A 13,601-nucleotide genomic window follows, 5' to 3' on the forward strand; every position below is an offset into this window, starting at 1 on the left:
ATTGTGTCTTGCAGCAGGCTCATCTGATTTCCTGACTCACATCTGGGGGAAGAACCAGGGCTTCAGGGCCTTCTTAAAAGCCGTCAGGGTTGAGGCCCACTGAAATTTGGGGCAGGGAGGAGATTGTTCCATATGGTCAGTGCTATTCTAATCAAGTCAACACTATTTCATTTTTCTTTCTTGGAAGCCTCTCTCAAATGGGAAACAGATTACTCAAGAAAATCCATGTTCTGTTGTGACTCAGTTCTATCAAGCATGTTATGCTTTGCTTGATTACACTAAGAAAAATTGGAAACAGTTTGTAGAGATATGGAAAGCTGATAGAACTTAATTAATAAAATGCATCAGTAATTGAAATAAACATAAGAGTTCATTACTCTAAGATAAATTAAAAACCAAGTACTGTATTCAATTTGTGTTCGGTATGGCTAATCCATTAGTAATAATAAAACAGGCATAATAAACAGCTGTTCTAATTCTCTAGGGGAACATCAGTGTTATTCATAACTTCATCTGTAAAACATCAAGGCTATTCTGGTGAGATTTGCTTGTTTGCTTTGTTGCACTTTAAAAAACAGTATATGAACTGTCAAGCCCAATGGCAAGTCATAGTTGGTATAACATAAATTGAGCCCAAAGCATATTACTTACAGGTAGTCCTTGACTTATCACTACAATGGGGACCAGAACGTCTGTTGCTAAGCAATGCAGTCGTTAAGTGAGTCGCACCCAATTTTATGACCTTTTTTGCCACAGTCATTAAGTGAATCACTGCAGTCATTAAGCGAATCACATGGTCATTAAGCAAATCTGGCTTCCTCCATTGACTTTGCTTGTTGGAAGCCCACTGGGAAAGTCCCAAATGGCAATCACATGACCCCAGGACACTGCAACTGTTGTAAATACATACTGGTTGCCAAGCACCCAAATTTTGATCATGTGACCATGGGGATGCTGCAACAGTCATAAGTGTGAGGACTAGTCATAAGTCACTTTTTCAGCTCCACTGTAACTTCAAACGGTCATTAAACAGATGGTTGTAAGTCAAGGACTACCTGTATTATTATATGGTAGAAAATGGATTGGGGATTACCAGTAGATTTCTAGATGACAAACAATGTGTTTGTAAGGAACTCTGACTTCTTGTAGCTTAAAAATAGCAACAAGAAAAAAGATTCCTCAATTCCCCAAATTAGGCTGCTAAAATGTAGAAAAATAAGAAGAAAATCAAGAGTAGCTTTATGTCTTAAAGGAAGCAACTCAAAACTGACTTACACTATCTACACCCAGGTAAATGAACACTAATGACAGGAGTAATTCATAAGCACCTATTTCAAGGTGATAAAAGATAAAATATTAAAGATATTCCATTTTTTATATATAAAATACTACAAGTTCTAAGTTGTAGCATAATACAACTGTGTCACAAGATAGACAGACATTCTGGCTTATAAAAATCCATTCAAGTTGTATTTTTTTTAAAGCTTTTAACTGTGAAGTCCCATGTTTAAGCATTTTTTATTTTAAAAAAAAGATCATTTTCCTGCAGGAAAAATGTACAACACAAAGTCCCCATTTTCCTGAAGATATAATCGCCTCAAAACAAGATAATAACTCAGCCCAAAGATTTTGACTGGAGGAAGGTAATGGCATGCTCAATTTCTGGTGATTTCATATCCTTGTAGATTTTTTGGCAACAATATGAAAATGGCATGCCATTACCTTTCATGATTTTGATATATATTTTCTGATGCCTTCTGATGACAAAAGTGATCCCAGCACTATAGCATTTTGAATGCCAATCAGATAAAGTCAAACAAAGTATGTTTTAAAAAATGTTCAATTCATGTATAATAACATAAATAAAAAATACAGTATATAACAAAAACAAAAATACAGGAGAAAGTTCCACATAGTGTTAATTTTTGTTTAAAGAGGTTCTGACTGAGAACTATACTTAGCCTGGCCATAAGTAACCTTGTACACACTGAGGATGTAAAACAGTATTTTCTAATCCTTATTTGCTAGGTTATACATCACAGGTTTTTTAAACATTGTTTGTTGAATAAGCTACAGTTGGCTCTGTTCATGCAACAGTTTAAACAAAATTAAATGTAATCCTTTACAATTAAGCATGATTGCTAAAAGTAGACCTCAACTTATGACCATTCATTTAACAACCATTCAAAGATACAATTGTGCTGAAAAAAGTGACTTGTGACCAATCCTCGCATTTACAACCGTTGCAGTGTCCCCACACTCATGTGATCAAAATTTGGACACTTAGCAACTGGCATGTATTTACAGCGGTTGCAGCATCCCAGGATCATGTGATCACCATTTGTGACCTTCCCAGGGGGCTTCTGGCAAGCAAAGTCAATGGGGGAAGCCAGATTCACTTAACAACTGCAGTGATTCACTTACTGACTATGGCCAAAAAGGTCGTAAAATCAGGCACGACTCACATAATGACCGTATCACTTAGTGATGGAAGTTCTGGTCCCAATTGTGGTCATAAGTCAAGAACTACCTGTATATGGACTACGTAACCTTAGTTTACTAAATAAACCACAACTGCCTGGGTGAAATACATGCGAAGCAAAAATGAAATAAACAATTTTAAGAGCTAAAGTGATGTACGAAACCAAACATTAATTTTCTTTCAATATACTACATTCTTGGCAAGATCAACTCTTTTTCTAGGTATATAGAACAGTAGGTTTAGAAAATACCATGTTCAAAAGTTATTCAGCCATGAAATATACTGGCTAATCTTAGGTGGACCTAAGCTACATTACAAGATTGCAATAAAGTTGAGAATGTGGAAGAACAACCTATACTATCGTGAATTATTTGGAGGAAAGATGCAATATAATCATCATAAACAAATTAAAAACACAATAAATACTACTATATTATACTTAACTAAGATATTCCTTGGCATGAACACTGGGGCAGGATTCTTCAAACACCCAACAATGATAGAATATATAATCTTAGCATCTTAGCATACTCAGTGTAATCCGCAACTATGAGATATTTTAGTGTGCTGAATTTGTGTAGTAAAAATAGAAACATACAATGGTTTGTTTAAAATGTATGAAAAGATACTTTTACACATTTTACATAATTTGTACAATATTCCACTGGCACAAATGAGAACCGTGTTTTTCCAAAACTCCTTGGTGTTCCAACAATATTAGCTCTAGATAAAAGTCTGAGATAACTGTCTGTGACTTGGTATATATTTGGTGTATATAGTTTATACGTATATTTCATGGCAATTGTTCCACTTCAAGTATTTCTCAGATGCACAAGCTTCAAGTATATGCCTAATTGCTCTCAGCCAGCAGAAACTGATATCAGTTTCACAAATTGTTACTTCCTTGCAAGACTGTTGAGGTTAGGTTTCAGTTTTTTTCTTTTTGAATTTTAAATCTCAATACATTTATGATAGCTTCATCTTTGTAAATAATTCACACCTACTCATTTAAGTATATTAAGCGTCTCTAGCTATATTTAATTGGAGGACTTTTATATGAACAAATTTACCTTCCAATAGAAGAGAATATATGTAGCTCAGGGTTGAACTATGGAGTCCTTAGTTGTTTGCTTGCAGATGTTTCATTACCTGACTAGGTAACATCAGCAGTGCTGGTGAATATGGGGTTTGCTCCCTGTTTATACACAGTAGCTTGCCCTGCAAGTGTTGCTAGGCAACAAGCAAAGTTACCTTCTCACACCCCTGATTCTACATGAATACAAAGGAAGAAAGCTGTTCTTATGAAATGTATCTTAAAAATTCCCATGGACCAATGTCTGTAAGTACGGATTTTGAATGTTTGTAATCCTGTCATCTGTCATTTTAGAATATCACTGGGGACCCTTGATATACACAAATATTCAATTCCTTTTAATATTAGCTAGTGTAGATGATTATCACAGATTTGTTTATTTGTGATACCATATAACAATTTCTCTTTCACTCCCAGTCTTAACGGTCTTTACTACTTTGTTTCTACTTGATTAGAGGAAGCAAAGAGAAAGAAACTTTATTTCACTGTTCTGTGATTTGTAAGTGAAGTGATGGTTGTCCTCTCTCTGTACAAACTTATATATTTTGGAAACCATCTTTGCTTTGAGACATAGGATAGAATTCAGAGTGGTGACAATAATCTTTATGGAACAGCTAAGCAGCTTCTTACATTTAGCTATTCATATCTGTCCACCAAATAGGAATATCTACCACTGTATAAGTGCAGCTGGAGAAGACAGTATGTATGGTCCAGAAAGATAGGGGTCAAGTTAATGAATCATAAAATGATTAAGGAATATTACTCAGAAAAAGGGTATACCCAATAAAAGTGATCTCAGAAAGAGTAAAGCTCAGAGTAAATTGAGGTTGGTAAGGATGTTAAAAAAAAAAAAGATTTCCATACAAACAAAATAAAAAGATGAGAAAGGGATCAATACAGCTGCTACTCAATGAAGATGGCAAAATACTAAGAAGTCAACAGAGAAATGGTAAAATTACTCAACTTTTAGTTTGCCTTAATCATCTCAAAAGAGGATATGTGTTATTATGCAATTATGAAGAAAAGGATGAAGGGGCAGGAATGCAGATTATTTCTGGAAACATAATCAGGCCAAATCTATTCATTCTGAATGAGGCTAGATATATCTTATCCTACAGGAAACTGCCAAACCTTTATGCATTTTTGAGAAATCCTGTTGAGTGGCTGAAGTGCCAAAAGACTAGAGGAGAGCAAATGTTGTTCTATTCTTCAGAAAAGTGAAAAAAGAAGGATCTAAGCAACTACAGCCCAATCAGTCTGACATCAGTACCTTGGACGAGTCTAGAGCAGGAGTTTTCAAACTTTTTCAGGCTGTGGGACCTTGTTAGTTTAAAAAAAAAAGTTCCTGGGGCTCCTCATGAAGAGGCAATTGTCTAATGACAGAATATTGGCTATGTTCAAGTAATCTTGTTAGTTTGTTTGCCCTTAGACTCTCATGGAACCCCATCAAGTTCTTGTGGAACACAGTCTGAAAAGCTCTGATCGGTAGCAGATCATAAACTGCTTCTTTTCTCCTCTATCTGATTTTTATCTTATTGTTAATTTTATTTTGATGAGAATCAAATAATAATGCTGAAAAATATAATACTTTAAGCCAACAATGCCTTGATTTTTGTGTAACTATCATAACCACATTCCCAGTAATATTACTTAAAAGTATGTATTAGCAGTACTGCACAAGTATTTTTTTTTAATGCTCTTAACTTTCAGTAGCTATTGCGGCACCATAACCTTTAGAGAATGTAGGGCAGTACATTTGGCAGTATTATATGTTATCAGGGACACATTATCACAGTGCTTTATTACTTTTTCTTTGTGCATATTTCCCCTCTCCTTTTCATCTGTGACAACATCAAGGTTTGAGATCTTATTTTCAAATGGCCATAGCCAGACTATATGGCTAATATTCCAAAAATATGCTCCATCATAACAACTACAACCCAGTGAATTATTCAGGGTACAAGCCAAGAGAGAAGTTCTGTCTTGGCAGCTGATACCTTACTGGCAAAGTCAAAGTTGTTAATAGTCAGGGAACACACCCTGATGTTTCAGAAGATGATGAAAACACTACACTTTAAGAGAACATTCAAACTGGTTTGATAGCAGCCATGAGTTTATTTAGAGTTTTTAATAGTATAATTTATTATTTATTGGTTTAATGGATAGATTTACAGTTTTATTAATACTTTATCCCATACGCTGTAAGGTGCCTAGAAGTGACAATCTCATTACCTGAGACTAGCTTCCCTGAATTTAGTGGGACTTATTTGTGTGCAAACACAACGAGGCTAACACCACAGAAAAATCCAAATGTTTGGCATAGTAGAAGTTTATCATGGCCATTATTTCTTTTCAGCCATTGGGATTTCTCTACTGACTGTTAAAAGTTTTGGAAGCTAAATCCAGAATAGCAAGGTTTAATTTTTTAAAAACTCTAAAAGGAAGAAAGACATGCATTTAAAATGCGACAATTTAAAGAGTGTAAATTTTTGTATTTCAGATTACTTGCTTAAAATGTATCTTATTATTTCCACAAACTGAGGCATCTGTTGAAACAGTTCCACCCCTTACATACACGTGTTGTCATAATACATGTAGAAAAGGGACAGAGTTTGCATAAAATGGTGCAACGCATTTTATCTTTTTTTTTTAATTATGCAACGCATTTTATCATTCGCCTCTCTTGCCCTGGCTGCAGATGATCAAGTCTACAATAAGTGCGCTTAGAATGGCAGCTTTAAGATTCTGTATAATCCCCAAACATTGGCTTCAGAACAGTTATTGTTTGTGTTCATACATGTTTGCTGTCTGTTTTTGCACAGCATTAATTCATGGCTAACTGAACCATGTTTCATTCCATGAATCCAACGGTCTGCATTCTCGCAACACACTGAACAATAAACTAACCACACTGGCTGGATTCACACAATACCCTGAGCAATAAATTATCTAATTACATCTTAGCTTAATGCAGTATGTCATGCAACAAGCCAATTTGGTGCTAGTCCTGCTTTAGGCATGAAACCAGCTGGGTAACTATGTGCCAGTCATTCTCTCTCAGCCCTAGGAAGAAGGCAATGGCAAACCACTTCCAAAAAATGTTGCCAAGAAAACTGCAGGGGCTTGTTTATGTAGTCAGTTAAGTATCAGGAGTTAAGACTGACTTGAAGGTGTGCATGCAAATACACACGTCATGCAAAAATCAGTATTCCAGAATCAATTGTTTTAGGCTACAGCTTTTTTTAGGGCTAATTTTATTCAGGAATGCTGAGTATACCACAGACCAGAGCTGGAATAAAATATGGGAAATTCTAACTCTCTGAATATCTCCTTAATAAAGGTTGTTACTTTAACTCTCAGACATCAGATTTACAAAAAGAACACTTATGTATTTTCAGTAGAACCAATTCTTTTAGCCCTTTTATATTCATATTTATATTCATATTTGACATAATATACAGCAACTAGGACAAGACAAACAAATAATCCAAACTAACAGAAAAAGAGTTTATGCCAACATCATTCTCTGTCTTGCAGGATTTTGTGACTCACCCTTCATTAATCCCATCACAACTATTCAGAGAAGGAGGGGGTCCCTTCCATTGCCTGGCAAAATGAGCTGGTCTGGCATGTCATTCCGTAGATAAAGTTACAATACATGGTATATATTGCTGATCTAGGACATGTGTTCTGAGGCTGTACAATCTGGGAGTATTTTACCACTGAGGACAACATGGTCAAACAGAATCTAAATTAAGAACAAAAGCATTTCTCAGTCTTGAGCTCAGCTAAAAACAAACACTTTTGTGTTTTTAGCTAGCATAACAAAGACAACACACAGCTTCCTGAAGCTACCAAACAACCTTGTTTTTAGTCCCTCATTTATTTAGTATTATATCAAACACAGATAGGTTGTTTACATTCATGGTAATTAGTTGAGCAGCATCAAGCACTAACTTAATAGCTGGCACATTACTGATAAGTAAACATATGATTGCAATAGAAGTCAGTATTTTCTTTCCTATTCTAATTATTGTTTGGGCCCACACACTGCAGTAAGCCATGATGTTGATTTTTACTTTGAATGTTGTGTCACTTTTTTTTAACTCAGGCTGACTATGAGTCTGGCCTTTATGGCTTGTTCAACAAATCATGGTTTCAAATCTCCTGAATTAGTATGATGAATAGTTCAGCCAAAGGTTGAGTTCTCAAAGATCACCTAGTTCAATCCCTTACTACAACATGAAGGTCTGCTGCTATAGCATCCCTGATATTTGGATCTTAAATATCTTTAAGCACCAGAATCTGTTTAAAAATCTAGTAACATACAATCTGCTATTTTCTGAGGTACAGAAAATACAATCAGGAGATTCTTTCTAATATTTTGCTAAAATCCTTTTGGTGGTATCAGTTGGCTTCTAAATGTCTTCTCCATGCCAATTATATCCAGTTCCTTTAACACTGCTCCATAGAATTTGGTTGCCAAACCCAATCTGTCAACTTTCTCTGTAAATGTTCCTATTTACCAATATCCTTCTTAAAAAGCATTGCTCAGAACTGCACAGATTAACCCAAGTGAGGTTTGATCAAAGTGAAATAAAATTACAGTATCATTTCACATGATCAGGACTTTATACCTTTGTTGATGCAGCTAAGAACTGTATTTGCTTAGGTCGCACTTAAGGTTTACTAAAATCCCGAGTTCTTTTTCTTACATATTGGTGTTTTTCACATACTGTAGTGCTATCATTTTTGCTTTTATTATTTCAGGTTTTCATCCAAGACATTTTACTGTTTGAGGTGAAATAGCAGATGGTGCCCCACCCCATTGCATATACAAGAGCTGAATGGAATGACAGTTGAATTATTCTTCAATATGGTAACAGAATAGCATCCTTCATTGCACCAGATGACAACAGGATAGCTCAGAGGCACAAGGCATGCTGCATGCTACAGAGTTTTCTCTTCCATCTTCTTGCTTGTTCCCAAAATGTCAGGCTAATAGATTTTTTGTATCTTTTCCATCATAAATATTTTTAAAAACTATTATTTAGGACTCAGAAAGACACAGGCAAACTAATTAACTGAACATATACACCATCAAAAAACAATGGGAAAAATGAAAAGCATTTAGTTACAATGACTGATTTAGTCTGGATCTAACCCAGTCTTTGGCTTGATTTATGAAACCAACTGTGTAATTTTTTTTGTTAACCATGGCTTATTAGATGCACTACAACTGGCTGGTCTTATGCTATGCCATAAACAATGGTTAAAAATCATAATGGCTGCATTCACATGATGCATTAAATCCAAACAACCCAGTTGTGGTTTAGTGTGCTGCTGGAACCCAGACTGCAGGTATAACTGAATTAGCTATATTACTAGTTTTATTTAATTGAACTAAACACATGTTTACATTAATTACATATGAAATGGTTAATTATATGAAGGCAGGTGGCCAGCCAGAAAGGAAGGAAAGCATAACCAGAAATCATCAAGCATACACGCAGTGCTTCAGGAGCTAGTTTTCAGGTACTGTATTAAAAGTCAAGAACTCTCTGGCTGGCAATGGCAGAATATCCCCATTCCTCAGCATTTCCTTTTTGTAAGAGAGCACAACATCTCTGGCACTGACTAGACCCAAGCTTTATAAAATGCAGAGCTTCTCTGGCAGGGGCTCATGTTCTCACATGTCCACAGCTGGCACAAGATGAAGGAAAAAGGATTCTGGTAGAGAGGGGAAGGAAAGGAACTTAGCTCAAGAGAGAAAATAATTAAAAGTTTCAAAATTGCTCTCCGAAGAGTAAGCCCTCAATTAGAGATGGAATATATAAACCACTTCACTGAAAAGGCCAAGTTTCATCAAAGGAACCAAGAATTCAAGGCTGAGAAACAAAATCAAACATGGTGTAGCTAAGAATGTGAACTTTGAGCCAGAAAGTTCCTGGCTGAATAGCCAAGAATTCACAAAGAGGCCACAGGAAAATCATTATGCCTGAACTCTGGCATCTAAAATGGGATTATTATGTTGGCCTACTTTACAGAGCTGTTGTAAGGAATACTGAAATTGTATTTTGCAAAAGCTAAGTAATATTATTATTATTTATTTCACTAGCTAGTTTCCATATTGGCAACATCCTTAACTTCAGTAAGTAGTTGAACATTTGAGCTCCCTTTTTTGGCTACACATTAATACTTCCTATTTAAAGCATTGTAAATTAACTATGCTTTTATTTCAAAATAATCTGTTTTTCCTTCTGCAATCCTCTTATTCTTTGTTTGACTTTTGTCACCACAACTGGATTTTTTTTTCTTGTACCGACCCCTATGCTTATGATCTTGACTGCGCTTAACTTTCTCATTCTGTTACATTTTTTTTAAGAACTCCCCACCTCCAAGGTCCCCTCTGTTCACAACATTTAAAAGGAATTCAGTGAACATATTATGTCAAGGACAGTGGGGTAAGGGTTCTGTTTGTGGATCCAGCAGGTGGGGAGGAAAGGTTAAGTTATATCATTCCCAATTAACCCAATCAAGCAACTGACACTGCAACTACTATACCAATGAGAAATAATTTTTGAAACATCAACTTCTTAAAATATATTGAACATAAATGTTGTGAAAGATGAAGAAAAAATATAAAGCATTGGATGATGAACTTAGTCCAACAGAAGTATGCTTTATTATAATTAAATACCATATAGAAAATAATGTGAATATGGGATATTCACTATAACATAGCAGAAGGATTTTTGGAAGCCCCCATTTAACTTGCATGTCTTGTGTGTGTGTGTGTGTGTGTGTGTGACAAAGAGAGAGTGTGTTTAAAAGATCATCCATCCCAAAAAGTGAGGAAGCTGAGTTAAGCATCTCTTCAAAGAACACCTGATATGACAGCCCTGGGCAACAAACAGTCTTCTGAATAAGATTAACTTGATTTGGTTTCTCTCGTCACAATTACCTATAGTCTCCCAGACAGATAATACTATTAGCAAGATCTTGAGAAATACAATAAAGCACCTGGAATAAGGTTGCCATTCTCTTCAAAGCATGTTGTTTGAATAACTGCAGATCAATGCCAAAAAAGATTGAAAGGCATTTTTCCAAACTTTGCTTACTTTCACTAGATTCTATTAAAGTATTATTCAACAGCTTAAAAAAAAAAAAAGTATTCCCCCCCCAAGATACAAAGTGCCATGTTAACATTACAGGCACTCTAAATAGCATTGAGGCAATTTAATGACTAAGATTTTCCTTTCTGAACAGAGATTCCATTTTGGGAGATTAGATTTTAAGTTCCACATAGAGCAGAAACATAAGATTAAAACTAAAGGTTTTTCTATTTATTTCTTTTAATATTAATCAACTTTGTGTCTAAGTATGTTTTATAGTTTAAGTTGTTTGCAGACTACATTTATTAATGAGTAAGGTAATCCTTATTTTACAATTTTTTAGTTGTATTTATCTCTGAAGACCAAGTGATATGTCAAATTTTGATTTGGCTTTAACTTTTTGTTGAGACAGAGAATTCCAAGTGATTTTGATCAACTCAAAAACTGCTACTACTTTTAGATGACTATTAACCTAATTGCCTAGAGGCAAAGAACTGGTAAAAGGCAGGATTGTGGTGACTAAATAGGATGCAGACATTTAGCCTGGTATCCCAAGCATCTTTTTAACTGACTACTCCTGGCTTTCTTTTTGATTGTGTAAGTGTATGTACACACATATGTGCATGTATCAACAGTGGACTACTGAGGGTTGGGGCTGACATAAATGGCTAGAGTATAAGAGGATTTAGTTACCTTCACCCCATTTTTGTTGCCAATTCACTCCCTTTCTCCCCAACTCTAAGGAGGAGGAGGAGGAAGTAGTAATAGTGATGGTGATGATGCCTGGAACTTCCTATTTTAGTCAGCCCTCTCTAGGCTCCCATCTCTATATCCAAAGGCTGGAAGAGTATGTTCAGCTTTCCTTCTAAGTTTGTACTGTACAGCCTGACTAAGATAGGATACATTACTATTGAGATAATTTTGAAAGCAGTTAAGTCTCTTCTTGACACAAAATAACTAGGGTTCACATGACGCAATAACCCAATTAAACATAATCTGCAAGTGGACTTATACAGAGTAGGGGTATTATGGAGGGGAGGGGAAGAATGCAAAATTGTAAAACATTTAGACAACTATTAAGCAGTTTTATAGATATTTTAGAGTGATAAATGAGGTTTCCTGCATAGTGACTAGGTTCACACATGCTAAGCCATAATTTGCTGATCCATGGTTTACTGATTAAACCACAAGTGGGCTCTCACATTGCACCAAAACCTTGTAGCTTGTTTAATTTAGGGTTATGTGAACCCAGACAATGGTCTCTGGTAGACCTTACAACTGTGCCATGGTTCAACAAAATATGGCTTAGCAATGCTGTGTGAACCAGGCCACTTACTCAGAAGGAACCACCACTGGCCAGAGAACCAGATGATAAACAATCTCTCCAGGCTGTTATTATAACATAGCAATTATTACAATATAAATAAATGTTTATTACTTGAAATTGTTATATTTGAAATGGTTGCATTGGTAGTCGTTTCCAATTTTTCCTTCACAGTACAATTTAGTCCCAAGCTCTGAGAGAGAGCAAGTAGTTCCAGTGACATGCTGGCTTGCCCTGGTCGGTAAAGCAGTGTTTTTCAGCCTTGGCAGTTTTCAGCTGTGTGAACTCCAACTCCCAGAATTCCGCAGCCAGTAGGCTGGCTGGAGAATTCTGGGAGTTTGGAATCCACACATCTGAAAGCTGCCAAGGTTGAGAAACACTGCCCTAAAGCATCATATCCCCACCTCGGACGCGACAGGAAAATACCGACAGAGGCAAGTCACCCGGAGGGCTGGCAAGCCGACAGCTCCAACCCAGCCCTCCCACGGACTAGGTCTAGGTCATTGTACTCTGCGCCACGCCCCGCGGCGAGAACGGAGAAGCCACCTGCACCTCCACCTCCTCCTCCTCCTCCTCTTCCCGCCGCGCCCGCTGGAGCCTCACCCAGATACTCGAGCCCCGGCTGAGAGAGGCGATCCGCGTTCAGCATCCTGTCAGCGCAGCCCACTCTCCTCCGCCGGGCCGTTTCCAGGACACCAGACGCTGCGGCGAGGAAAATGGCTTCCGGCCAGAAACAAGACTCGGCAGTCGGAATGCTGGAGGAAGGGGATCGAGGTTACACCAGGAACTGGTCTTCTCTTCCATCCTCCTCCTCCTCCTCCTCCCTTGGGTCAGGTAGCCGGCTGCTTAGTAAAGTGATCCTTCGGATTTGTTTCACTTTTGCATAGGCTTCATTTTCACAGCCGAAGGGTCCAGATATGGGAGAAGATGCTTCAGCAGAGGAAGGTGTGTTTCACCGCTTTCCTCGTGGACATTGTATTGTAACAACAGTAACTCATCTTTCGCTGTGACTGGTAATGGTTTTATTCGAAAGAGGAGGGCATACTGTCCTTAAAATCAACAGCTTTGCAATGTTTAAGTTACAGTATTTAGGAGCTAAAATTGTTGATATTCTGAGTATTAACACACACAAGATTCACTGAACCACAATCTAGCCAACCTCATTTTAGCTTACCATGTTTTGTGGACTCAGCCCATGTAGCTAGTTTGTGGTTTAGTGTGCATCCTGAGAACCCCAAAAAATTAGGTTGAGTAAGCCATGGTTAAGCAGGGCATGTAAATTCAGCCATTGCTTATCCTCTGAGATGTCCAAAGGAGCAGATCTGTTTTGTCATTTGTACTAAAATATGCTTCTCAAAGGATTCCACCCAACTCTTGTAAAAATGGCTATTTTTCTCTGCCTAACCTCCATCTTACTGCACCCATGAGCAAGTACTGTACGGCACCAGATTTCATCTAGACAGTGTTTCAGATTATATGCAAGACTCTAGTAAGAAATTACTAACATTTTGGCCCTTTAGTCGTGCACATCTTGAAGCAAGCAATCACAGATACCTGTAACTGTTCAGCTATATTGTTGGCACAACA

The 13,601-nt window shown here is 36.9% G+C and overlaps 1 protein-coding gene across 5 annotated transcripts in view; it reads right to left on the minus strand.

Moving 5' to 3' along the window:
* CSTPP1 (centriolar satellite-associated tubulin polyglutamylase complex regulator 1) overlaps positions 1–12,757 on the minus strand; it is a 167,191-nt gene extending 154,434 nt beyond the window's left edge. For 3 of the 5 annotated variants that reach the window (XM_088145696.1, XM_088145695.1, XM_088145693.1), the window contains exon 1: positions 12,618–12,633. Coding sequence is in view for 2 of the 5 variants with exons in the window: in XM_088145691.1 (XP_088001817.1) it covers positions 12,618–12,663 (46 nt within the window). In the remaining 3 variants the exon portion in view is untranslated. Of the gene's footprint in view, positions 1–7,127; positions 7,285–12,617 lie in introns of those variants that run through there. The other 2 variants (XM_088145691.1, XM_088145692.1) reach the window with 2 other exon arrangements.
* Positions 12,758–13,601: the final 844 nt, after the last annotated feature.

Source organism: Python bivittatus, unplaced genomic scaffold (assembly GCF_059951505.1).
Source record: "Python bivittatus isolate LINGU-HERP-01145 unplaced genomic scaffold, Pbiv_v1 ctg000480_np1212, whole genome shotgun sequence".
NCBI lineage: Eukaryota > Metazoa > Chordata > Lepidosauria > Squamata > Pythonidae > Python > Python bivittatus.